The following is a 26,705-nucleotide window of genomic DNA, read 5'->3' on the forward strand; positions in this document are numbered from 1 at the left end:
TCTTCCTAGGAGCTTCTTACAGCTCACTGTCCGGTGATGGACAGTGTTGTCTGTAACGAGAGAACACTGTCCGGAGGCCGGCAGTGCACTGAAAAAAGCTCCGGGCGCTAATAACCTCAGCTGTTGATGCGCCAAAAAAAAAATAATAATAGAAATCATAATAGTAATAATAATATGGTAGGGAAGGTGTTACCTGAGTGGTCAGTGAATACTGGATTCCAGCTCGGAGACACGGGTTCGAATCCAGCTGCTGGCTGGCCATAAGATTTTTTGTGAGGAGCTTCTTACAGCTCACTATCCAGTGATGGTCAGCAGTGCTGGTAAACCTCAGTTGTTGTCGCGCCTTAAATTCAAAATAATAATAATATGGCGCGAATGACTTACTTTGGCTGTCGATGCGCAAAAAAAAAAAAAATAGTTTATTAGTATGTAACTAAGAAGTAAGAAGTTAGTATGTTAAGAAAAGTATTGTCAATACAATTGGACAACTTCGACAGAGAATTTGAAAGCGAACAGTCCATTGCTAATGCTAGTCGAGAATGTCAAAAGCATCGCCTTAATACTAAGACGGCAGACTTTACTCTGTTATTAGGGCAGTGAAAGAGAATTCTATATATTTGTCATATTGACAGTAAGACTTGTGTACAGCACGGTACACAAGCTCTATTCCACTGAAAGTCTAACTTCCATTAGCTTAGATTGAATTGTTCGACGAACTCTGTACTCCAGAGTGTAATTACTTATTGGATGCGTATTGTGTTCGTATCTGTCCGTTGGCAATTTAGATCGCCTTTCAGAAAAACTTTAAAGAAGTTTGCTTGAAAAGGATGTTGATTATATATCAAGCCGTCAAGATTAGATCAAAATTGAATTCACGATGCCCATGTAGTAACATATAAAGGTAGCTTGAAAGAGGGAAACCCCTTCTAAATGGTTAAGATAGAGACCTTTCAAAATAATTGTTTTCAATATTATACCTGTACATGTTTCCAATAGTTATGATTGTTTTAAAGAATACAAGACCCCGGAACTATAGTAAATTAAATGCTCTCCAAAAAAAAAGTTCAAACCAAGTGACAGGTGCAATATGTATCCACCTAATACATACATATTGCGACTACCTAGAAAATAACTATAAATACTCGAAAAAATTAATCATGTAGAATTCACCTTAAAAACCCTACGAACTTATTTCCTTCCATTTCCATTTTATACTCTGAAAACGCTTCTTTTTTTCATGGGCTAAACTTTACAACGTTTTTATTGGCCCCACTTAAATTAATGATAAATTTCCCGAAAAATGATTCTAATAAAATTAACAGACCGACATGATTTGGTCAATATTCAAAAAAGTAAATGAAGTAAGTTCAACACTTTTTGAACAAAAAAATCTGTTTCGAATATTTATATAAACTATTGAGAGTGTAAAAAAACTCCAAAAAAGTTAGGAATTTTATTTTTTAAGTGGTACTTTCGGTTCACTAATTTTGATCTTCACCTAAACCAAATATCAAATGAAAACCTTCTGCGCATTTCCTTATTTGCGTTGTAGGTTTTTTTTATACACTTATCACCCTGACCATTTTGCAAAACATACTTAGCCGTACTCAAAGCGGGTATTTACTGCAAAAACTCACAAAAAGAAAACAATCAGCTCGATAGAAATATTTCCTCAGTAACCGCACATCTGGAGTTAAATTTAGAAGAAGATAATACTCGTATAATCAATTGGATAACACACCCAACCTCCAGCCTATTAAGCCTAGTTAAACAAAGAGGTCATAGTTAGAACAATAATATTGCCACTTTGTAGGTGCCACGGATGGTATATCCTCTCCTAATAAAAAAAAAAAAATCCAAGATCGTAAGTTAGCTTCTGATTTCATGTTCACAAGTTGAGAAAACGTTAGACAAGAGATGCTGATAGGAGAACCTACAAGAAAACGTGTATTCTCGTAGATATTTCATTTGGTCATCAACAACTCCTTCAAAGAGAAGCTTTGCATCTTGAGATGGCTTAAGATAGGCATAAAAATGTATTATTCCTTCTAATGAAATAACAGCTCCAAGATATATTTACTGTTGTGAAGTAAATATTATGTGATAACCGAAATTAACCATTGTAATGAAGATTAAAATTTTCGAATTTCTTTTAAATGAAGGGATATCATTTAAAAATAGTAATTTTTTATTTTTTTTTGTCGCAAACAGAGACTAAAATAACATTAGGTTTATCTTTATAGGATAATTAATTTAATCTGTTTGTCAAAAATTCCCAAGTTATGCTAGGAATGAAAACGTAATACTAGACTTACGGCTGATGTACAAAACATAAATACATTCGCAGAAATGTATACATGTATGTATAAACAAAGTGAAATGGTTAAAAGTCATTACAGAAGGGAACGCTTCATCCATAATACATCAGTGGAGGGTCGCAGCTATAAAGCACTTATGTACATTCTGCTTGCTGAGTTATAAGTTTGGCTATCTGTTGGACTTTTTTATAGTTAAAACATTTTATTAGCTTGTTCACAAAATATAAACTTCAAAATTCATGTTAACTTATGAAGTATTAATTCAGTTAAAACGCCACATTTGCTTTAAGTGAACTAAAAATGACTCAAATCCTATTATTTGCTCAAATTCCATTTAAAAAAATATTTACGGTTTGGACCAAAGGTGCATCAAACGGATAAGTTATTTTGTTATATAAACTAATGACATACATTTTCTTACAGTGGCATTGGTCGAAGGCGTGGAGGTGCATGTACGAGAAGGAGGCAGGGCAGTGCTGCCTTGCCAGCCGGCCCCTGAAGGCAGTGGTACAGCAGGAGTTGGTAGCGGTGGTCCAGGAAGTAGTGGGTTGTCGGCGCCGATGTGGAGGCATCATGGCCAACCTTTACCGCAAGACCCGCGTTATCACACAGACAGGACCAGTCTTGTCATCACAAGAACCAGACCTTCAGACTCCGGCCAGTGGCACTGTTCGCCACATTCTTCTCCAGTACATCTAGTAGTTTTAGGTTAGTCAGTTTTTTTTTTTTTAAGGACATTGGCTCCCAAAGCCATTTCAATGCACGTTGGTCTCCGGTCACTTTTCTCTCAAAACATTGTAACAGACAACACTTCCCATCGCCGAAATCGGTGAAAATCACAGATCGGAAATCAGATCCGCAATCAGAAATCGGATCCGCGATCTCCGGTATTAATTCTTATTTAATTAATATATATCCATTAAACCAACATAGAGAATAATCTTCTAATTCTTTACAACATTCTTTGACATGACCAGGAGAAAATACGTTCTAATGCTAAGTTATGAAAAAATGTAAGGATTGATAATTAACATTAATCAAAGAATCTTCCCAATGGAAGACATTGAGAGAATAGTACTTCATTTAAACTGGCTGCACTGCGAGAAAATGACGAGTTTCAAGACTACGTTTCTTATTTATTTAATATCTCATCAGTTTTTAAATTGAATAAACCATTCATTATTTAGACCTGCAAAGCTAATACGTACTGTGGTACTGGGTTCGATTCCCGGTCTAGGCTTTGGATTTTATTTAATGGTTAATAAAAAAAATTTATAGTAAAGTATGTTTGCTAGTCGCCTCCGTCCACGACACCTAATTGGTAGTTGCGACATGAAGTCCGCCTGAAAAAATAGACATTACGTTAATTCAAACCATTCACTGCCATTATATTACTTTCATCGTTACTGATACTACTGTCTGGAATATTCGTCTTTTGCACAAAATTCTATCTAATCAAATTAAAATAGGTATTGTTTTTTTAGTTTTTTTTTTTTTTTAAATTGAGACTAATTTCAACTCAGCAATAAAATTTGAAATATTCAAAACAGTATACAAATAAATATTTCACAAAGGTAAATAGGAAACAAAATTTCAACTTAGGCATTTATTTGAATAATTGAAAAGATTTCTGGTATTACTAGGAAATTGTAACATTGAAATTATTGTTTATTTATGATGACATCCATCCAAAAACTGAAGACATGAAGGAGTGGGAACATATTGACAGATGGCAGATATAATATGCTGTCCATCAATATGTGTTGAATGTAATATGAGCATTCTCAGTTACATTCTTTTATATTCTACCTGTTATTTGTAATAATAGTTTTTCTTTGCTCTTCTATTTTTATTTATTTATTTTTTCATTTTAAATTTCGAAAATTTAGAAAGGGGACGTGGGAAATCCATCTTCAAGGATGTGAAAGTGCCCATCTAATAGTCATTACTTTTAAGCAAGGTTTTGGGTCATATGCCCAAACGATTATTACTGTAAAGCAATCAGAATTCAATACAATTTTACCATCTCCTTTTTGCAGATATGGTTATTTGAAAGTAAATTGGGTAAGAAAGTTAAAATTTAGCGGCCACCAATAGAATAAATAAAAAATGCCCTGAAAATTCGAATGGTAAAGTGTAAAATGTTCGAAGCCGCGCTAAAGTTATTATTATGAAATAATGCTGTAGTCTATAAAGTTTGCCTTGAAATCTTAGATATATTGTGTTAATCAATTGAAGTAAAAAGTGCTGTATTGAGCTAAAGTTAAACTTGAAGAAATCAGCGGCTTCATTTAGGGAATTCTGAATGAAGAATGGGAGAGAGTACATGTGATAGAATTAGGTAACTTGGTGCAATGAATGTATGTGATGAATGGAAATACCTCTCGTTTAGAATTATCATTTCATAAAAATGATTAGCATACTTTGAAGGAGGAATATCACACTACACTTAAGAGTCAGAAATGTTCGTTGTCATGAGTTATGTGACCTATTAAATGGATCTCTTGAACGCGTAATGCGGCTTTGAAATGTTTACATCTCGAAAGAAGGGAAGGGACAATGTTAAGGTGTTCTTAAAATCGAAAAGAGATTATAGACGTTATTTGTATTGTACTATAAATAATAATAAAAAAAACTATCACAAATCATAGTTTATTTAAAATAGACATATGAAGATAATCTGGTATAAAAAAAAATATATATACAGTGACTCCCATTAATATTGGGCCAGTACATACAGTAGTTAAAAATTGACGAAAATTAAAAGTGGCACCCATTTATTCAAATTTTTATAAATTCATTTCATTTTATAATTACTAGTAATTAAATAAAAACTATTTAAATAAGTACATAAAAATGTTTTGGTAGATTAAAAAAAATATATATAATAATAAGTGCAAATTCTACCTCTCATAAATATTGGGACACTATTATAATTTATAGTTTGTCCAAGGTTTTGCCCGAATATTTATACAATTTGTAAATATATGCCTTAAGCATACGTATATTCAATATGAAATTAATAATTAAATTAGTTTATATAAATCAAGCCAGGTGTAACATGTCGCGCAAAAATACAAATACAACGGTTGAACAAAGAAAAATTGTAATTTCTTTGCACAAAGTCAATAAAAAGTGTTAGAGAGACAGAAAAACTGATCGGACCTAAAACATCTACAGTGTAGAACATCATTCAGCATTACCAAAAAGAAAAAGAATTGTTTCAATCCCACAAAAAGGCCGTCCTCGACTGCTCTCTGAGAGAGAGCAGCGTTATATATTAAAAGAATTAGAAAAGATCACCGACTTAGTGCTCCAAAACTTCAATGTGAAATTTTTGACATGTTCAGAGAGCAAAAATGGAGCAGAAACTGTTCGGAGAGTGCTAAGAAAACTCGACTATCATGGTAGAGTAGTCTGGAAGAATCCTTTTGTCAGTAAGATAAATCGTGCTAAGAGAGTGAAATTTGCCGAAAAATATTTTAATAAAAATAGTGAATTTTGGAATGATATACTCTAGCGATGAATCAAAATTTAATGTTTTCCAGTCAGATGGAAGGGTTATGGTCTGGAGGAAAGCGAATGCTGAACTCGAAAAGAAGAATTTACAGCCAACTTTAAAGGGTTTTAAAGCTGCACCTCCGGGTGGAGGTGGGTCAGTTATGGTTTGGGGCTAGATGTCCGCATCAGGATTTGGAGAATTAATGTTTGTTGATGGAGTGATAGACAAAATGGTTTATAGTAATATATTAAAAAATAATTTGAAAAAAAATGCCCAAAAATTGGGTATTTTAGGGTCTTTTAAATTCTACCAAGAGAACGACCCCAAACCTACGGCTTGGGTGATACGCCAGTGACTGTTATATAATTGCCCAAAAGTATTCCAAACCTCTCCGCAGTCTCCAGGTCTTAATCCCATTGAAGATTTATGGCAATATTTAGCTAGTGCTTTAAGTAAACGAGTAATATCTAACAAAAATGAATTAAAACGATGTTTCCTGGAAGAATGGGAAAAAAACACCACCTGAATTAACCAAAAACTTGTTTCACCTATGCCTGATCGTTTGAGGGCTATTGTAAGACAAAAAGCAATTATTAAATTATTACCAACCAAATATTAAATAGTAGGAGATTTTAAATATTGAACATTTAAACTCTAGCACTTCTGGTGTCCCAATATTTTTGAAAGCCTTATTTCACACTTTTTCAAAAAGTGCTACCTAACAGTTTGGAATTTCATCGATTTATACTTATATATAATTGCTAATGTAATTTAAAAAAAAAAAAATCCAAACTTTTGTATGTTGTTTTCATTTTCCTTTTAAATCATTTTGTAAAAGGTGTCCCAATATTAATGGGAGTCACTGTATATAAAATACAAAAATGTTATAAGCATTGTTGATTAATGTGTAGTGAAGTAAATAAAATCAATAATTATAAAATAGTATTGGAATGAATTATAACATAGGCGACAAGGACTCCAAAGGAAATTCAATGATGATTCAAGAGACTACTCAAGAAGTAACGGTACATAAAAATAAACTCAGATAGACCAACTTGAAGATGCGAATGTTCAGTGCTCAGATAGTGGGTAACGAGTCTTGCATTCCAACCTAGTTCGAATGATCAAATGGAAAACGGTTCCAAGTCGCAATAAAAAAATTAAAAACATGCAATGTGAAAGAGAACAAAATAATTTCAAAGTTATGGCAAAAAAATGTATTTAGATACCAAGCAGATGACTACAGGCTTGACACCACCAGAATTATTTTTGGGCAGATCGCATTCTTTCTTAGACCTAAACCAGAGACGTTATGACAATCAGAAGATTCTCATCAAGTGAACATCGCGTTAATGCTACAATAGCGGATTGAAAGGATTACAAGTATCATTCATTGCCGAGAAGGTATTTTAAATTGAAAGTTAATTGAAAAAAAAACAATGGTTGGTCGATGTGAAGGGGAAGACTTGCTACAGATATCAGACAAAATAAGAGCACAAAAAGACCCTTGGAAGAAGCAGACGGAGATAACAAAAAAGTAAGGAGACAAAGCGATAAAAAAATGTGTAATAAGTAATAAAAGTGTACCCAGTATTTAAAATAAATCACATGGAATGAAAAATTATTAATTTATTAGCATTTAACTAAAAAAATACAAAGCAAGACAAATTACCTGCTGCTTTGAATAATAATAATAGCAATGTTTTCAGTCACATAAAGGAATATGCAATATTTTGGTAACCTCATAAGAAACGACATATATTTCTTGATGTGGAACGTTGCAAGGAAAAAATCAGTGGAAACCGAGGTTCAGGACCCCGTAAAATCAGCTGCAAACATTTTGAGATACCATTAATAAAAATCACCAGCAAAATGCTAATAGCGGTGTAACACTCTTAGAAGTGTTAATACTGTAGCAGTATTTTTTTTCTTTTTTCCAAGAAGTTTTTTTTTTGTTTGTCTCTTATGTTTCAAGTTTCTGTTAATCTCAACCATATCTAACATCACAAAATGAATTACTAAATAAATATCAATTTTTTTTTTTTTATCGTTCAGTTTGTTCAAGTGATAATAACCAATCGGGTTCAGTAATCTGAGATCAAAGGTTAAGTTATGGCTCTAGTTGTTTGTACATATGTAGACTATAGCAGTAGCAGGCCGGAGTTGGGTAAGGATAACAGAAGAAGAAACGGAAATGTAGTTTGCTGTGATAGCAAGAGGGTTGTTGATGCATACTGAGGTAGAAGGATCAATATGAGGTGGGAAAGAGGACACGTGTCTTGTAATGTCTTTGTAAGAGAACTGTCGACACAAAATCTCGTAACGTACATGGAACCAAATAGAGTGAACAAGAAAAGAGCACAGAGAAATGCTGAACTATGCTGGTTTCGATTACTTGAACGCTGGCACATTCTGTTAAAGTGATTTTCACAAACAGTTAGCATCACCTTAACATCCACACCCAATAGAAAGAAGACAAACATTTTAAGAAAAATTGTACCTTATTGTAAGTTAATGTGGAACGTAAGGTGAATTATTAGATTTGTAACATGTGTAAAAACCTTAACTATTGTGTAAGACGTTTATTTACCCTAGAGAAAAGATAAAAATTGTATTCGTTTCTAAAGTTACCACAGTAAGGGCGCATTTGTAAATGTAAAAGTGAAGGCTAACCGTTCTCATCAAAGTTTACGAAGATTAAATCCTTAGTTTAGTTGTCGCAAATGCAGCAATATTTTAGAGGCAATTTTCTTAATCAATGTTAACAGAATCCTCTAGAGATGGATTGATAAATAATTTACACATGAAAACTACAACTTAAAATTAAAACTGGATGTACTACTTTACAGAATGGTACTTTTACTTTTAAATTTTAGTCTTGTGTGTCCACTCCATATTTTTAATATTTAAAAAAATTTTACCATCATTATAAAATATAATGTGAAATACGTGTCATATTTTCCGAGTACCATTTTTTCTAGATTTATAATTAATTGTTTTAGGAAAAATTAATTTTATGTCAACGAGCCTGGTTTGTGGTCAGCCACATTAATTATAGCCCCAAGGTTAGTGGAAAGGGTATAGTAAAGGTTGAGTAATCGATTTAGAAAAAATAAAATAAAATAAAGAAGAACGCAAAACTGAATAATGGAATTTATTATTCTCATATTTATTATTGCCGTTTATTTGGAAATATAATTAATGTGTTAGAGATTGCCGCATTGGAGAAATCTAAAAGGTCATTAACTTGGCAACCGTTTAGCAGCAAGTTTACTTTACTAATGACCACATAATATATATTTTAAAAAATGAATATTTAGAATAGTTTTAATAAATATATTTACACTCTTTCGAGAAATAGTGTCAGTGCATTCTTTACAGCCATTGCATTACTTGAGCCAATAGCAGATCCTGAATTACGATGTCCTATTCTTTTTTAAAAACATATTGATTGGTTTGTTCGGAAGATACGTTTGTAGATTTCAAATTCTCGGAGTCGTTTTACATTAAGTAAAAAGTAAAGTAAAGTAATTGCCTATTTTTTCAGGCGGGCTTTACGTCCAACTACCGATAAGGTGTAATGGACGGAGGCGAATAGCAAACATACTTTACTGTAAATTTCTTTTATTAACCATTAAATAAAATCCAAGCCCTAAGACCGGGAATCGGACCCAGTACCACAATGCACAATTAGCTTTACAGGTCTCGCCTCTGACCGCTTGGCTACCGTGGCGCCTGTCGTAATACATTAATAAACATAAATTTCGGGTACGTAAATCGCAAAAAAGGAATAATACGATAGAATGAAGTAGCTCTCTTACCAAAGAATAAGTGAATAATGGGGCTACAGAGCTAATAAAACAGAATCATGTCGAACGTTGAGAAACTTTCGTTAAAAGTAATTAAATGTCTTTCAATACTGGCAAATTGGCACGAAGAACCATCGAATTTATAGGTAACCGGCTATTTGCATTTGTGCTGCTAACTTCAGTACAATTATTGTACCTAATTTTATCTTTAATATTGTTGGTTTTGATTTGTATTGACCACTGCCTGTTTTCTCGCGCCAGTAGATGTTGTTAATTGAATTGAGCTGAATATTTGACAATACCGCAGCTCTTCCATTACAGTAACAAACAAACGTCAGCGTTTATTTAAAAATTTGTGATCAGATTGAATTAAAGCTTCTAATCGTACCGAAAGTAATTACTTCAGTCTCTTCTAATGAAGTACAAACATGTGTAACGGCTGCAGTCACATGGGTTTGCAGACGTCTCAGATTCCTTATTCCTCTAAAATTTTAATCTTATTTCTTACTTCTTGTTATATTAATCTTATTCAATAATTTTAATCTTATTCTTCTAACGAAAACAATTGTTTTTGCATGATATTTCTATTTTCATTTAAAAAAAAAATATGAATATGTAAATTGTGTTGAAACGTAGCAACAGTGTAGAAAAAAAATCAATATATTCTTTCGTGAATAAAATACGAGTACTTCGGCCAAATTTTGTGTGTGTTTTCGTTCGTTAAATAATTAGCTTTTTTTTTGTATATATAAAAAAGAAAAAGGGGCTGGAGCAAGTGGTGTCGTGAGGGGATGTTGGATTTGCGAGCGAGAGATCATTACCTTCAGATTGAAAGCAGGGCTTAAACAACAGATTAAGTCCAAATGCCTGTTTAATGAACCAGTGTGCCAGAAAAGTGCAAAGTAGAGCCCACGGAGAGATTTATTTTTTTTATTTTAAAAGCTGCATCATGTTACAAAGAAAAATAGTCTAATTTCACTTTCTGTTTTATGTTGAATGAGATCATTAAGGATAAGTACGCACCGCTTATCTAAAAAGTAGTTATTTTAATTTCATGTTTTCTCATGCAAATGCGTCGACTAAGGAATTTTAAAGTTACAGGATTCTTCTGATCTCTTTCATTAATGACATAATTTCAGTAAATTTTATTCATGATATAAGATTTTCAATATTATACTTTTTTTAAATTAATTTGAATGTCTAAAATAAATAAATAAAAGGTCGTTATGTTGGGCGTCAGAAACGCTTACGAGTTGTTCTCAATAGCGGTCTAGTAATTACAGAGAATTGACCCATCACTTCAAACTCCGCGGCTTCTGATCATTTAGATAATATTGTCTCAGAAGGGATTAATTTGTGTTTTTATTTATTTATTTTAAAACTAGCAACCGAAACGTAGAGCTAAAATTAACATCAAATGTTTGCTATTTTCTATATTCGTACTGGCTCTCCCTGAAGAAGAAGACCAATTCTTTTAGTAATTCTTTGAACATTTTCCTCAATTATTTATTTGTATCGCGTTCTTATTCTTGGTTCAATAAGATAATGGAAATATCCTTGTGGAGGAAAACCAGAAAGAAAGGAAACTTTCATATACTTACAGATGATGTTTCTTTAAAGAATCACTACACTCGAAGAACCTTAGACATAATTGAATGAAATTGCGACGTCTGATAAGTCTACTAAACAATGTATGCTTTTCAATAAAAGGGAAAATTCTGGAAAAGTATGTAGTGGAGATATTATCCTGAAGGAAATCAGAGTCTAATTGAAACATTATAAAAGAGATTGAAAACACTGAAAAAAGTTCATTTAAAACACTTGTAACATTTGCTACTTTAGTAAGTTCTTTTTTAATAAGTCGAATGGGTTTTTCATTGTTTGGCTAACACTACTCTTGGAGATTCTTCACTCCTATTAGGTTCTTACCTTTGACTTAACGATCCAAATTCTGCTAAGACTTGCGAGATGGCATCTTGCAAGTAAATTGTTTGCACTGCAGTTAGTTCTGAAGAATTGTACCCTAAAAATCCGGCAAAAAGATGAAGGTACTAGCCATTAGATCAAGAAAACCGGTTGATAAGCAAAAAAAAAATTTTTTTTTTAAACGGTAATTGGATTGGACATACTTGAGATTTTGAAGTCCAAGGTTGTTAACAATTAAGGGCTTTCCCCTGTAACTTTCTAAACCAAAACCAACTTTCTGGTTAAGATACATCATATAAGTACTACAAAGTAGATTATGGCTAATAGTACAGGGAAAATGGCGGTCCTGCCGCACCTAAATTGTACAAGATCCACACTCCTCCCAATCTGACCGGGTAATCATCCAGTTCAACGAAGCTGTAAGCCATACCGATCAGCACCATTTTATCCCCACATATCATCGAATTTGACGAGACTGAAATCCGCACCACGACAACAAAAAGAGGAATCGATTAAAAAGATAATAACGGCATTATTTATTAAATAACATAAAAAAAAAAAGGTACCGCTAAAATTTAGATTTCGAAGCAAATTACCCATTTTCGAAGTGTACAAGACACCGAAATATCACAGAAAATTTGATGTAGAAGGTTAAATTTTCGATGTTTTCGATCTCAGTTTTGAAATTCGTCCCAAATTGAAACATTATAACACTATCCCTTCTTTTCGGATTTTAATGAAATCTTTACCGAATCGTAGAGAATAGATACCTCTATAAATGGAATTTATCACATTGTTCTAGTCTCAATAGTTATTGTGATCTAGAAGGTTATATTTTGAAGGTTTCCGAATTCGTTCAAAATTTCCAACTCTTATATCTCTTTTCATATTTATCAGATTTCAATACATTCTTCACCGAAATGTAGAGAAATGTTTTATGTACAGCTGGTATAAATCGCATTTTTCTACCTTTAATAGTTTATGTGCTTAACTTTTCACTTTTAGTTAAACTATTTTACTGGAAAAATTATCCGATTATGGTGTTAAAGCAAAAGATACAACGAAAATGTTTTTTTTTTTAAATTAGCAGAAAAGCTGGACACACGTCGAATCGTAACATACCATGTGTGAGAAATCCAAGACCCTATATATGGTCTTTTTACATCATCATCCCATTATTATGACTCATTATATCTCGCATATCATAAATTTTATTTTAAATAGGATCAGGATGCTAAGTGTACTTCCCTCTTTGTAAGTAAACTCTATGAATTAATGTAAATTTACTAATTTACTATTTATTAATTAAACAAGCTGGAAATAAATTATCGAAAATAGTATCCATGATCTGGAATTAGAATGACATAATTTAAAGATTATGTTAGTTTAAAAAGCAGAAATTGTATGAGTTGTGATTCTAGTTTCTTAATAGAACGAAAAAGTAGACTCTACAACGTAAGAAGAGAATGAGAAAGCAATTTTAACACTAATATAGTATTATATTTATATAACACTTGATGGTAAGTTGTTTTCCTATCCAATAAAATACAAAGGTGTATCAGAATTTACTTTGCTTAGCATCGTACATACAACAAGATGGAGCAAAACGCATACACTAAATCAAACGGTTACACGAAATAGAGTTAAGTGGGAGTTGTTGAGTGTTACGAGAGAAAGAGACAGAGAGAGGAAGACTCGGTAACCTGAAGTTTGTACATACTCTCTCATTGTGGGTGTTGTTTGCTTCTAGAACCAACGTACATACATCATATCCCTTTGTATCTAAAGACAAAGATAATTAGATGGGTCCCTTATGATCGATCACATTTATATTTCCTGACAGTATTGTGCTTGAAACAACTACCTAGTCACCACTATCTTTGAGGGTGCATAACTTTCAATATACGATCGTATACATAACAACCTCGAACGATATTTGTTATTTGTAAGTAATAATACTCTAAATTGTAAATTTATTTCTGTTTAGGAAGAAGGTGCTTTTGGGTCATTTTCAACATCAGTGGGTCTAGTGGGTAACTATCGCTCAGTTGTGGGTTGAATCACATTCGTATTCCAGTTATAGACTTTTAGCCTCATATTCCTCTCTAGTTCTATGTATTTTTTCGAAGAGTAAACCAAATCCTAAGGAACTAAGTAACTATCAGAATAAACAACTTAAATTATTTTCTCATACTTTTTTAACTTATAAACTCTTATAAAAAATTTATTTTGCACAATATTTAAATAAATTCACTAGCATGACAAACCTTCGAAGTAATTTTATTATGAAATATTTTTTTAAATGTGAGTTTTTATCTTCAAAAAGGATAATTTCTAAAATTATCTCTATTTTCAAAGTACCCTAAGATCGGATATTATAGATGTAAGGATTTTAATTATCCGGAAGTTCGACTAGCTTTTATTCTCAAAGCACTTTTTTTTCTTGAGAGGTAAAAGAAGGAGAGAGAAATACAAGATACAAGTATAATGGATTATCGGATAATAAATGGGAAGTTGGGATTAAGTTTGAAAAGTGGAAGGATAATGATACTCTGTGTGAATGTGTTCGAGAGTGTTAAGTTCGGTTGGAAAAGAATTTTTTTTTTTCTTCGTCGAGCAGAAGCGCTAATGACCCAGCTGGTGCTGATGTGCTCTGGCTGAAAGGATACAAAAGAGCTAAAGAAGGGGAAAAAAGAAAAAATAAAAGCTAACAGCAACAACAAGCCATCTGACGAACCTTCTTTCTCATCTATACTCTTTACATTCAGAATATAGTAATCCTAACTAATGGACGAAAGGAAAATAGTTGCACAAAATATACAATCAATTAATTGTAAAATTAATCAATGAATAACTGATTATTTTAAGAACTGCTCATTGATGAGATTCGTGTGTTGATGCATCTCTGGACACAAATTTGTTATTTTCTAGGAGTGAAGAACAGCTTCACATCCTTCATCTTTACCAAACCGTTCGGAAGGTTGTTGAAGTCTAAAATAATAGGTTCTGGATAGGGTTGATTGTAAAATGATACTTTATCTTGCACGTTCATCTTTCAGACTTCTAATGTCTGATTTAAGGGGTCAACTCTTTATAAAAGACTCATACTAGTCCCTTTTTGGTTAAAATTATGAGTTACACCCACTAGGATTTTTGACAGGGGAGGAAATCCATTTATTGATTTCTGTGATGTGGTGTAAACAGATTAGGTTCTGGATCTTTTGTGGGAACAGGTTGATGGTGGCAAGTTTGGATTTTGCTTTCTCTTCTGGAGGATCTGCAGTCTAGAGATCAAAACGAGATTGTACAATGCCTTTTTGGCCTTTGGATCCAGAATGGCAACAAAAATATAGTTTTCACTAGTTCTGCAGCGTTATAATCAAAATTAAAATAGCTTTAACTTTATTATTATTGAATTAGTGTTTGACTGCAGATAATTGAAGTTCTCTTCTATAATAAATAAGTCTTCAGACAGATATGATAAAAGTTAGTACATTAAATTATAAATGGTTTTGTATTTTTTGTTACAGAATCGCCTAAGGCGCCGTACCTGTTGATCGATTCCAGGCGTCTAGATCCCGGCAATATATTTGTACCAGTAAAGGAGAACAGCCGCCTTTCTGTAGAGTGTGTTGTGGAAGGCGGTGCCCCGGCGCCAGGATTGCACTGGCTGTTGGTACCGCCTCCAGGAGCTGCTTCGCCACCCGGATTATCCCAGCAGGAAGAGAATCCTGCCGCTCCAACAGTGCCTCCTTCACCGCAACACGCGCCACAACATGGTTTCACTGCCAGCACGGCTACTATACCCAGAGTCCTGAGAGCTCATCACAATTCTACAGTTGCATGTATAGTTACCCATCCTACCCTACCAGCCCCGTTGAACGCTTCAATACTCTTGGATGTACAGTGTAAGTTATTGCCTTTAAAGGAAGAAAGAATATTGCCAATTTCAGCCATTATTTTTTTATTTTTGCCAAGCTTTCTTCCTGGGACTAATTCCTGAATATTTGTTTATAGTAGCATAAACAGACAGGCAGAAAACACACCAACCTTACATGTATCAAAGTAAAAAAAGTATAATTGTCAATAGCATAAGGTCTGAAGAAGACCTAGTCTCTTGGTCGAAAGCTTGGAAATAAAAAATAATGACAAATTGGTAATGTTCTTTCTACATCTGGATTAATAAATCAGTTACCAAAAACGATGAACATTTACTTGTCTACATTTATGTATAGTACTACATTTGATTTAATTCATTCCGATTCCTCCTGGAGAAGGAGAGCATTATACAATTATTTAAAACTGATGTCCACTCAATACCGAGTAACAGAAATAATTAAAAATAGGCAATAAAATACCTAAGAGATAATTAAATAATTAAAACCTCAAGCGGATCAGTTAACTGCCGTTTCATAGTCCAAAACCAATCTGGTTGCAGATTATGGTTCTTATTAAGAATTCTTTCTAAACTTTATTCTGCACTTCTCAGCATGTTTGAGTTTATATTGTGAATTATTTAGTAAGTACTTGGGATCTTAAAGGGAATGAATAATGAACGAAAATAAAAACTTAAACTGTACAGGGTGCTATATCTCCTGATTTCCCTTTCATTTGTTTTGGTTTTGTTGTTGTTATTGTTTTGTTTAATTTGTTTTGGTTTTTAGTTTAGTTTTAACTATTTTCAGTATTGTTATCAATTAATAATGTGACTTGCTAATATTATATCAGCTTCTTTTAAGTAAAGCTGGCCTGGCTAAACTAACATTTTTAACTAACAAGTGTGTTACGGTGAAATTCATTGGGTTTTAAGTTATCAGCTTGTTATAAGTTATTCTCTTAAACCTAATTAAAAATATATCGCCCCCTTGGTGCCAAATGTCACTTTTAATATGGTACCTTGGAATATTAATTTAGTAAATTTGCTGCCTCTTCTAGGGTTTTAGAAAACAAACTCAGCGTTTTTTAATAACCAAAGATTATGTGAACTATATTTAGGAGACATAATTCTGGACCAAGTATTCATTTTTTTTTTTCTCAAAAGAGAAAAAAGGGCCCTGTTCTAATTGTATAAGATTTTTAAATTTTTGAAAACGTTTTCAAAATAATTGTGCATAATCGTAATAACAATTGGGTATATCATCAGATTATATTGGCCCAATTATAAGTTTCCGAATAATTAATGAATACTTTAAATGATACTTGGAGTTTTTCTTTATTGAACAAGAATTCTTAAATATGTAGGATATTATATCTCATTCACAATAAAGTAGCTCTTGCAATTGTTATACATTCTCTAGCCTACTTCATAAAAGAAATTTGAAATTCAAAAAATCTGCAGTTGTTTTTAACTCAAGACATGATTTGGCAATAGTTCTAGTTGCAATTTTCAAATTTCTCTCCAAAGTTTGTTTTTTGTGTGTTTCATGATTTGAAGAAAAATCAATACATTTTTCATCCATTACTCTGATCTCATTGTTAGCTTCCTTCATCTGAATATAATTTGATCAAAATGGATTACTCCTTACAAAAATTGAATATGATGAAAGCCCCGAACGAAAGTATGATGTTTTACTGACAAAGTTTTATTTAGGCTTCTGTAACTAATAAATAATAATTTACAACCTGCATTTATACTGGCAAAGTAAAGATGCCGCTCTGAATCGTATGAGCCTAAAATATTGCTACATTAAATATCATCCTAAGATTTGGCGGCAAGATAAGTCCGGTGATCATTTAACCCTCAGAAAAAGAAAAAGACCACCAACAAAGCGAGAGGCAGTTAACTAGGCAATTTTGAAAGGAAATTGCTTCTTAGTATAATAGGCCCCCACTTAGCTGATGGAGGTAACTTTGTAATTGGGAAATGTAGTCACTTACAACGACCCAAGTGTGTCTTATTAAGTTCCCTAGTAACTTAAGACTTAACTTATTAAGACTAGTAACTTATTTCTCTGAGAGTGAGAAGAGCCTGGTTTCATGAACGACTTTGAAAGTTGTACCCTAAATAACAGTAGTACATGGAATTTGATGAGAAAAAGAGGCAAACAGATTAATCTCGTTTTGTTAGTTGGAATTTTCAATGATCTCTCTGCATGGGAAAGAAGTATGGAAGTTTGAGATAGCATTTCATTGTTGACGACGAAGGTTATTGGCGGGTTTTTTCATTGTTCCAAACTACTATTCTTTTTTTTTTGCAATTATTATTATAGTATTAGGAAAGGAATTAGCTTAATGGTTAGCACATCCGATACTAACGTAAAATCCCGGGTTCGAATCCAGTGCCGGCCTTAGATTTTCTCTTCTTAGAAGCTTTCTACAGCATCCACTAAACTGAAATATGCTCCGGGGATACCAGATATAGACGTGCCCTAAATTAATAATTATTACTTAATTATTTTTGTTTAAACTAATGTTTAACAGTTTATACATGAGGTTCCCTGTTTTTTTTTTTTTATTCGGAAAGGCTAATCGAGTTACTTGTCCATAATTCAAGTTAAAACATTGTAAGTTTAAAAAAAAAACTTCAAACGCAGACCTATTAAAACAAACAAAATAAAATCAAGTGCAAACTTTTTCTTTTACAAAAAGATCTTGATGAGTTTATGCTGAAATCAAAACTAATTTTCCAAAATAACCTGATTAAGGTTATTTAATTATAAAACCAAAATTATCTTAGTTAACAATATTTTTTTTTTTTCCTCTACTTTCTTTTATTCAACCGCACGTTAATTAGACCAATATTCAATTTATCTTCCGGCTTGTGGAGATGGTGAAAATTTCATTAGGCTAGAGAGGTAAAACTGTCGACATCAATAGGAAGTAAAATTTATTTCGTTGAAAGGGAAGAAAATGGAAAAGCTTGGATCGGGAGTAATAGGCTAACGTGAAGTGCAGGCAGTGGTGAAGAAAGGAGGAAAGTTGCAGGAGTGTGCACAGGATCAGAAAGTCGGATGGAGGCGGCTGGCCTTGCATAGACTAATTTGATCAAGTAAAACCTTCAGTCTCTGTTCTTCCGCATTTACACACCGCTTCCATACCGCATTTCAATTATTTATTTAACTTTTAATTAACTTTCCACTTTTTATTAATGTGCTTTATTTGTAGATAAATAAAACATGTAATATTGTCTATCATGCTTTAATTTCTCATTACGTGGAATATAGGAAGTGCGGAGTTACCGAAATTTCAGTTTTAACCCAAGTTCTAGTGTTCTTTGGATACAAAAAAAACGATAAAAATATTTACTTAAATGAATAGTAACTGTATTTTCAATTAAGAGTAACCAAAATCTGTGTTTTATTCACCGTACAAATCAATGATTTGTTTCCCCCAATTTTGGGTTTTACCACTCAACAAAATAGGTGCTACCATTTTCTATTACTGAATTGATCCATCAGTGGAAGCATTACAGGGGCTCTCTTTACATTCAAAAAAATCTATTTACCTTCCAGTTTAAATATTAAAACACCTCGTTTTCTTGCTTGCATATTTGTATCCAAGAAAAACTAATAGTTTCCCATTTCCTTCAAAAAAAAAAAATGTATAATGGTACGGATTCAAGAATTATTAAATCAAATATACTTATACATTTCTTACCTTACAAGGGACCATCAGTAGCACTGTCTGTCGCAATGCGAGGTTTAATGAGGCATTATTATTATTGGGACAAGGGGCTTTTCTTACTTCAAGGCATCGCAACCAAGAGGCTTATTGTACCATCCTCTAGTTCAAGGGTAGCCAACAAGTCGACCGGTCGAACGCGAGGTCAGTTTTAGTCGATCGTAAGTCATATTATTCTTTCATGATAAATTTTCCTGGCCCCGAAAAAAACCGCGAAAGTGATATATTGAAATCAAATTATCGGCCATACTGTGCATTTTTATAATAACTTTTTCATATTTACGAACAAATAGTATAACAACTTATATATTGCAGTTGATAAAAAAATTAAATTGCATTTTAAGTTAGTAAAAATCTATCTTGAAAAAGTGTCGGAAAATCGATTTTTTTAGGTACCGCATGTACGGAATGCTGCTATCAAAAGTTGAGTCTGGAAATTTATTTTCTTCATGAGCCTATATCTCGAAAACTTAATAAGTGATTTAAAAAATTATATATTTTACTTATCTACCCACACCTCGCTGGAATGCACCTTATACTATATATATTGAAACATAGTGTATAAACTTATATACTGAAACACAGTGTATAAACATAGTATACATTTCACATCCCTTCTGCCCACTTAGACTACGCCTATGGCAACTCGATCGCGACACACTTTTAAGGTAAAAAAGTAGATCTTATATACAAAAAAGTTTTCCACCCCTGCTCTAGTTAGTCTAGTAGGAAATCCTCTCCTTACTAGGTCCAGGATCTTAGTTTTTGTAATGGTACCTCTTCTGGCTGCAAAGGTTCAAAAAATACCTCATATTGCTATCTCGCGATAGTTATGCAGTAAAAGCAGTTAAATAATTTGAACTGTAATTCAATTATTTTTTCTAAACCTACAAAATCTGTTACATGCAATTGAGGCATGTAACATTTATTATAAATGGGTCATGGAATCTATTTTTAGGCAAGATTTAGTCTAAAAAAAAACCTAATTAGTGCAATTAACGGTGGTATCATCTCATCCTCACCGTGCGAAAGATAAGGAGGCTTATACTACACGGTTGAGACTATAAATGTATAATTTTTAATTACATCGCCTTTTTCAAACTAGCATAGCCTAGTAGTACTGTTACGTTGAATTTTATCTTAAAATAACGCAGGCGGTAATAAATCCAGAGGTGCTTTCGGAGGGTAGCTCTAACTATACTTTGACACTAAATCAGACTCTATTTTCTAATTCTTCCTTTTGAAAAATTATTCGTTCTATCTCGAAAAAAGTAAATGCTGTGTCCATCTCTTAAAAATTTATTTTTCTTTTTTAATTTCAACGCTGAGTGAAATTAATCAAATGAAATTATCTGCAACATTTTACTTTTGAAAAAGTGAAATAACCATTTCTAATCTAATTGTGAGGAACTCCATTTAGCACTTACCCCGGGTATAATCATATCATTTCTCAAAAAACTGATTGCAGTTAAATGATGAGAAAGTGATGATAATGATCCGATGATTAAAGTGATGTTCAAGGATACTTAAAACTGGTTCTTTCTTTTTGTGCTCAAGTAGGAAGATTTTAAATCTACTTCTCGCTAGAAGGAGAAGCTCTCGAAAATAAGTTCTCTCGTTAACTATTTTCTCTAGAGAGACAAAGATCAAATCAGATTCTCTCCGGTATTCCTTTTCGTGGAAGATAACTGTATTAATGACAATACAGTCTCGTCTCCTACCAGAAAAAAGTATTCTTACTTGGGGGTCTACTTCAAGTGTATTTGAAGCATCTACTGGTCCTTTTCACAAATCTCATTTGATTTAATTTTTGTAGTTAAAACAGTAACCTAATTCTGCTCCAGAAACGAAATAAACCCTCACACCTATCATGTAACCTACCCTCCATTTCCAATGTTATAGTAGATTTATGGCTGTTATTGCAAAAATAAACATCATGGCCTAGTTTGTCCAGCTTTATGCGATAACATTACAAATGATTCTTTAAAAACTCAAATTGGAAATGTGCATTCAAAGCGTGAGTTGTTGTAAGACTCCTTGTATGGGCTGCAATGACTTAAGATAACTTAGAGGGACTTCATTCTTTCTCTTAACGAATATTCAAAAATAATTTCCCTTTTTTTATTAAATGTAAAATCAAATTGTTGGGAATACAGTCAAATAATATACAGCCAATCCTAATGACAATAATTTAATACATTAGCGAAAGACTCTCTGATATAATTTACAAAGTTAAACTAATTAAACCTTCAGCTAAATTTATTGCACAGTTTAAATTCTGTTAAAAAAAATTTCGTTTTACTTTTTATAAGTGTTTAATTAAAAATGTGTCGGGGAGGAGCTTATTTTAATTAATATTGAACGCCAATAAATTAAAGCAAGACATCACAATTGCATCAGAGATATTCCATTCTACAGTGGACGCTCGAATTAATTAGTACTTGAGTTTTCTTCTTATATAATGATTTTTTTTTGCCTTATAATTTTTCTTTTTTCAAAAAAAAAGAAATGTTTTTTATTAATTCAGGTTGTAAGTTGTAGCCAAAAAAGCATCGAATCACATACTCGAAACGTCTTGAAAGAGGGTTTTGCTAGGGCTGTCGGTGTCTTGTACCTAAATGGATCATTTTTCTGGCCATAAATCAAACCAACCTCGACACTGAAAGGTAAACGAGGATTGACTAAGAAGAAGAAGAAGATAAATCAAGCCAATCTTTTGTTTAGATCCTGTACATTGATTTAAATCACCATTCACTAACTTAATCACGATTTCCGCTCACTTCCTGCCTTTCCTTTAAATTGTGGAATTTCAATCCTTTAAATGACCCCAGTAAGTCTCAAAAAGTATTCTTCGCTCTCCTAACATTTTTTAATTAAAAGGTGAACAATTTAAGGACAGAACGTTGAAGAAAATCAAGAGGGCTGTACTTAAGATTATGCAAGAAAATGTTGATAAACAATTGCAAAGTCTAATAAGGCCACATTTCAGAAAATAGGCCACTAATCTACAAGCGAATTCAATTTTCAAGTAATGCTGATATCTTCTGCCTGGAGAGACCTGGAGGAACTTGAGTGAAGATAGAAGAATAGTTGCAAAAAAAAAAAAAAATTGCTACTGAAATAACGAAAGTAATCGAACTATGGTCGTCAATGACACACCCTGTTTTAAACTAATCTAAACTTCAAACACTAATGGCATTCACTAACTTGGACTTTATATTGATAAAATCGTTTTACGGTTAAGAATGAGAGAGAATCAGTCTTTTATCTCAATATCTACTGTAGTACAGTGAAACAGAAGAAGACTCTTTATGATTACATTTCGTATTAAACCTTCAGTTTTCAATTAGGATTGATTTTAATCGTTACTTATTGAAGTTTGCCTCTTCAATTAGGGATGAATTTCAGATACAAATGTAGCTGACTGATATCATCTAAAGTTCTTATTTAAATAGTGAAATATTTTAACGCAACAGACTGAAAATACCACACAGTTGAAACTCAGGCAACAACTATTTACGAATGAATCAACTTCTATCAGCTAAATAAATAGTTCACCAGCAAAGTTAAACATCAATCCCCCATAAACTAGATTATCGCCTAAATAGTAAAACTAACTTACTCTTATGTAATCAGCGAAGCGATTTGCCAACATCCAAACTATATTGCGCTTTTCCAAAACCATGTTAGTGATAAAAGTAGAAATGTCAATATTGGTCCCCCATTAGAACGTGTAAATATGCTGGTTTGTTAGATATTCAGATTTTCTATATGTGAATTATTTAAATAAAAGCAATTCAGCCAATAAAAATGGGAGATTGAAGAAAAAAAAGTTTCTATTCGGAAAAAAACTAAAAGAAAAGTTTTAATCAAATCGTAATTCAACTTTGTATTGGAACCAGGTGCACAATTTGTTGGATTTAATAAAATCTTTCAAGATTAAGTAATTCAATAAGAGAGCTGAATTAAGAAGTCAATATTAGGTTTGAATAAGTTGAATTAAATTATTTATAAATTACAGATTTTCGTTGATAAAAGAGTTCTAGTAATTTTATGCTCTTCATAATAGTAAAATTAAAGAAATTGAGTTTTTATTCTGAATGAATTTTTGTGAAGCCATTGTTAACTGCTTGTTAATAAGTTGAATGAGCTCTTTTTAATTAATTGGTGCTTAATTAATATTCTGGAAGAGATCGACTTCATAATAAATTTATAAGTTACTGCATATTTTATAACTTTCCCTTCAGGTAAACACTTCGATTAAAGCTCATTCCGTTTATTGTTATTAATTTTGAAATTACGATTTGTACGAGATTGTATTAGTGCTCTCTCCGCAGAGTTTTGTTAAATAAGGACAAAGATTTTTTATTTTTGTTTTGTACGACTTCATGAAAACTCTAAATTGTGTTATGAAGAATTTACATCCTTTAAAAAAATTGATAAATTATACAATTTATAATGTATATATAATATTTATATAATATAAAGGTGCTCAGATTTTTATCTTAATTGCAGGGATTCGTTAAATCATTTTCTTGTTTGCATTAATCTTCGCTTGGTATTTTTGGGAATTTATATTATTTATATAATCTCTTTAAAATAAGATGAATTTCGCAAGAAGGATGCTTTTGAATTTCGTTTGAAATTCCTTCTTTTGAATTATATCTGTAGAACTATCACACAACATTATTCATTCTCCTAACAGTTATATGTTAAAAAATGAAACTGCAGCTCAAATAAGATTTATCTAGGAGGTTAATGGAAATAGGGAAATCTATCCCACTCCTCCAAGTTTTCATTGAAAATAGTCTTACTGGATGAGCCTTCTAGTTGCAAAGTGTATTCATTTTACGGCTGAATTATTTGAACAAGAGGATTAGGATCGGCCCTTGAGAAATGCGTGGTTAGGCCTCTCAGAAAGAACCATCATTTTTTGACTCTATATTATCTTTTGTGATTAGAGAGGAGACGCTCTCGGAAGAGTTTGAGTGTTTGCATTCAATTCAAAAATCAGACATTATTTGGCAGTGTTATTAAAAAACAGGATTGCTACTTCGACTGTTATGAAATGTCTGTACATTAATTTATTTAATGTGCTCGCCTTCAGCACATTTAGAGTAAGCACCTGCGTTTAGCACAGTGTGTGCCCACGATCTGCACAATTAGAGTATGCTTACAATCTTTGAAATCACCAAATGGGATTTTATGCTTTATAAAATGCTCAAGTCCTTAATGACTATGCACCCTAAGAAGACTTTAATTTTTTAAGAGATTTTTTTTGTGCAGTCTCTTAAATGTCGTGCTGATTTTCAATTAGAGTTTGCCCAAGAAATTTATGTTTTGAGATGAACTGAGATAGAAGTGGTTGTTTAGACTGCGGTGATTAAGTTTAAACCGTATAATTCAAATAAGAATAATCGCAGTAAGTAAATATTTTATGGCAAGAAATGCTTCCTGCAAAAAGCCATTTCAACAATGCAAGATAGTTTTAACTCGAATAAAAAATCAAAGTCAAATTCATATTCAAAATTCCGCATTTTTTTAATTAAAACATTTTGCCAGTATATTCCTGCTTAGTTTTAAAGATGATGTCGTGGTGGGCTGCACAGCTATTATTAGAAAAGTAATCAAGAGAAAACTATTGGGAAATTAGACTTTTGCATAAAAGTAGATTCGAATTCTTGTTGCAGTAAATCCTTATGAAGTTTCTACATTTTGCTTTTAAGTTTTTGTTGTTATAACTAGTTTACCAGCTCAGAAGTTGAAATGAATGAAGTTTTGTGTAGTTTTAACAATGAACGTGCCTCGTTTTGTTTCTTAATTAGTTTACAAAAACTTGTGATTAATCTTCAGTAGTCTGTAGTGTTGAAGCTGATGTAATTTTGTCTCTTATATGTAGGTAGCCCGGTTTATAGGTTTCTAGGGTAGTTTGCCTAAACTAAGGCATATTTAATAAAACCTTAAGAATACCATTTATTTATAAAATGGCTCAGTTGAAGTGAGATTTTTCAAAGTTTGAAAATTACAGCAACTGCCATTTAATAATTTATAAAAAATAAAAAGAACATAATTTATTATTTATTTAAGTGTAAACTGTCTTTCTGCTTTATTTATAATTTTATTTGTCTGCCATTACAATATTCTTAAAAAAGCAGCATAAGCTTAATTAAAATTTTGTCCTATTAAACAGTAGCAGTTAACTTTAATGTGTGCCATTTTAATTACAATTGGAAGGCCAATTGTTGGAATAGGTACATTTAGAAAAGTGAGGTGTCCGTGAGTCCAGTAAGCAGAACCCTACAAGAACAATTTTATTGTCAGTAACTTTTGATTTTGATAACAATATTGTAAGTGAAATCAGTGGTTTTAAATGATCTAACGGCAGTTTGCAGTTCAAAAACACCGATTGGAAACCTACATATCGAGAATAATATTAACATTAAGATTAAGATGGCGTAATGTCTATCCTATTAGAAGCGCAGTTAACAGCGTTAATCAAGATTTTTATTATTACAAAAATTAAGCTTATGAATCTGTGCAAGAATAGCTTTATCTTCTTGGTGTACGACCAATTCTTTAGCATGAAAATGCCAAAATCTAGTCTAGCATAGTTAACTTTATCGTATATATAGTTTATTATCATATCAATTGCGTTGAGTTTTGACAGAAATTTGTTCTAACATAGTAACATAAAAGACACAATACAAATCTAATTTTTAATTTTATCTTCTTTCTTTTTCTTTATTTTATTTAATTATCGTAGTCTTAACTTGGAAGTACTAAGTTGAGAAGCTCACTTACTATAAAGCGTTTAAAGTAAAAGTACTTCTCACTTTATTGTTATCAAATAGAATGAAATTAGTTCAGGGTACTAGGGAACTAGATAATTTTCAGCTAGATGCTGCAAGATCAATCATTACCTTATTGGACGATTTCAGAGACGGTTCATTGTGTTATGGCTTATCGATTAGTGAACTAATAGCGAAGAAGAAATATAAATAAGAGGTCATTGACTGGAGAAGCAGTTTTACTAATGAGCGAATGGTTAGTGGTACAAACATTCTTTACTAAACACCACTTGTAATGACAAAACTATGGCATAATGAGTATGTGGTTGTATTTAAGAAGCGCACTACTGGCAGCGAGAGTTCAAACAGAGGAGTGTTGGAGGATAGGACAGCCATCTCTCCCTGTCTTTGACCAAAAACAAAAATTGCAAGTCAAGAGAAAAGCTAGATTGAGGCGACCCCCTAAAAAGATAAAAGCTTAGAAGATAGTGAAAACTAGATTAGAAGCAGTTTAGGCTGTGATGTCCTTCTACAGGACCCAGAATTTCAGTGTGGCCTGCAATGAGAAAACATGAAGTCCAGAATGCAGCTACAAAAAAAAAATTATTCATAGCAAGGTGTTATTTCCATTCAGCTCCGGCCGTACAACACCTACTAACCATTGTTGCAAAAAAAAAATATATATATGTATATATATAATAAAAGCAATAAAGAAAATAGCTTTGAAAAATAATGTTGGGGA

At 32.4% G+C, this 26,705-nt stretch overlaps 1 protein-coding gene across 1 annotated transcript in view; it reads left to right on the top strand.

The window, feature by feature from the left end:
• Positions 1–26,705, top strand: part of tei (irregular chiasm C-roughest protein teiresias) — a 508,251-nt gene that overhangs the window by 474,702 nt on the left and 6,844 nt on the right. Inside the window, exons 3-4 of the mRNA XM_074131947.1 lie at positions 2,742–3,026; positions 15,086–15,463. Of these exons, the coding sequence (XP_073988048.1) occupies positions 2,742–3,026; positions 15,086–15,463 (663 nt within the window). The remainder of the gene's footprint in view (positions 1–2,741; positions 3,027–15,085; positions 15,464–26,705) is intronic.

The sequence above is a fragment of the Rhodnius prolixus genome, unplaced genomic scaffold, assembly GCF_049639745.1.
Source record: "Rhodnius prolixus isolate KJV_2025 unplaced genomic scaffold, Rpr scaffold_4, whole genome shotgun sequence".
In the NCBI taxonomy this organism is placed as follows: Eukaryota; Metazoa; Arthropoda; class Insecta; order Hemiptera; family Reduviidae; genus Rhodnius; species Rhodnius prolixus.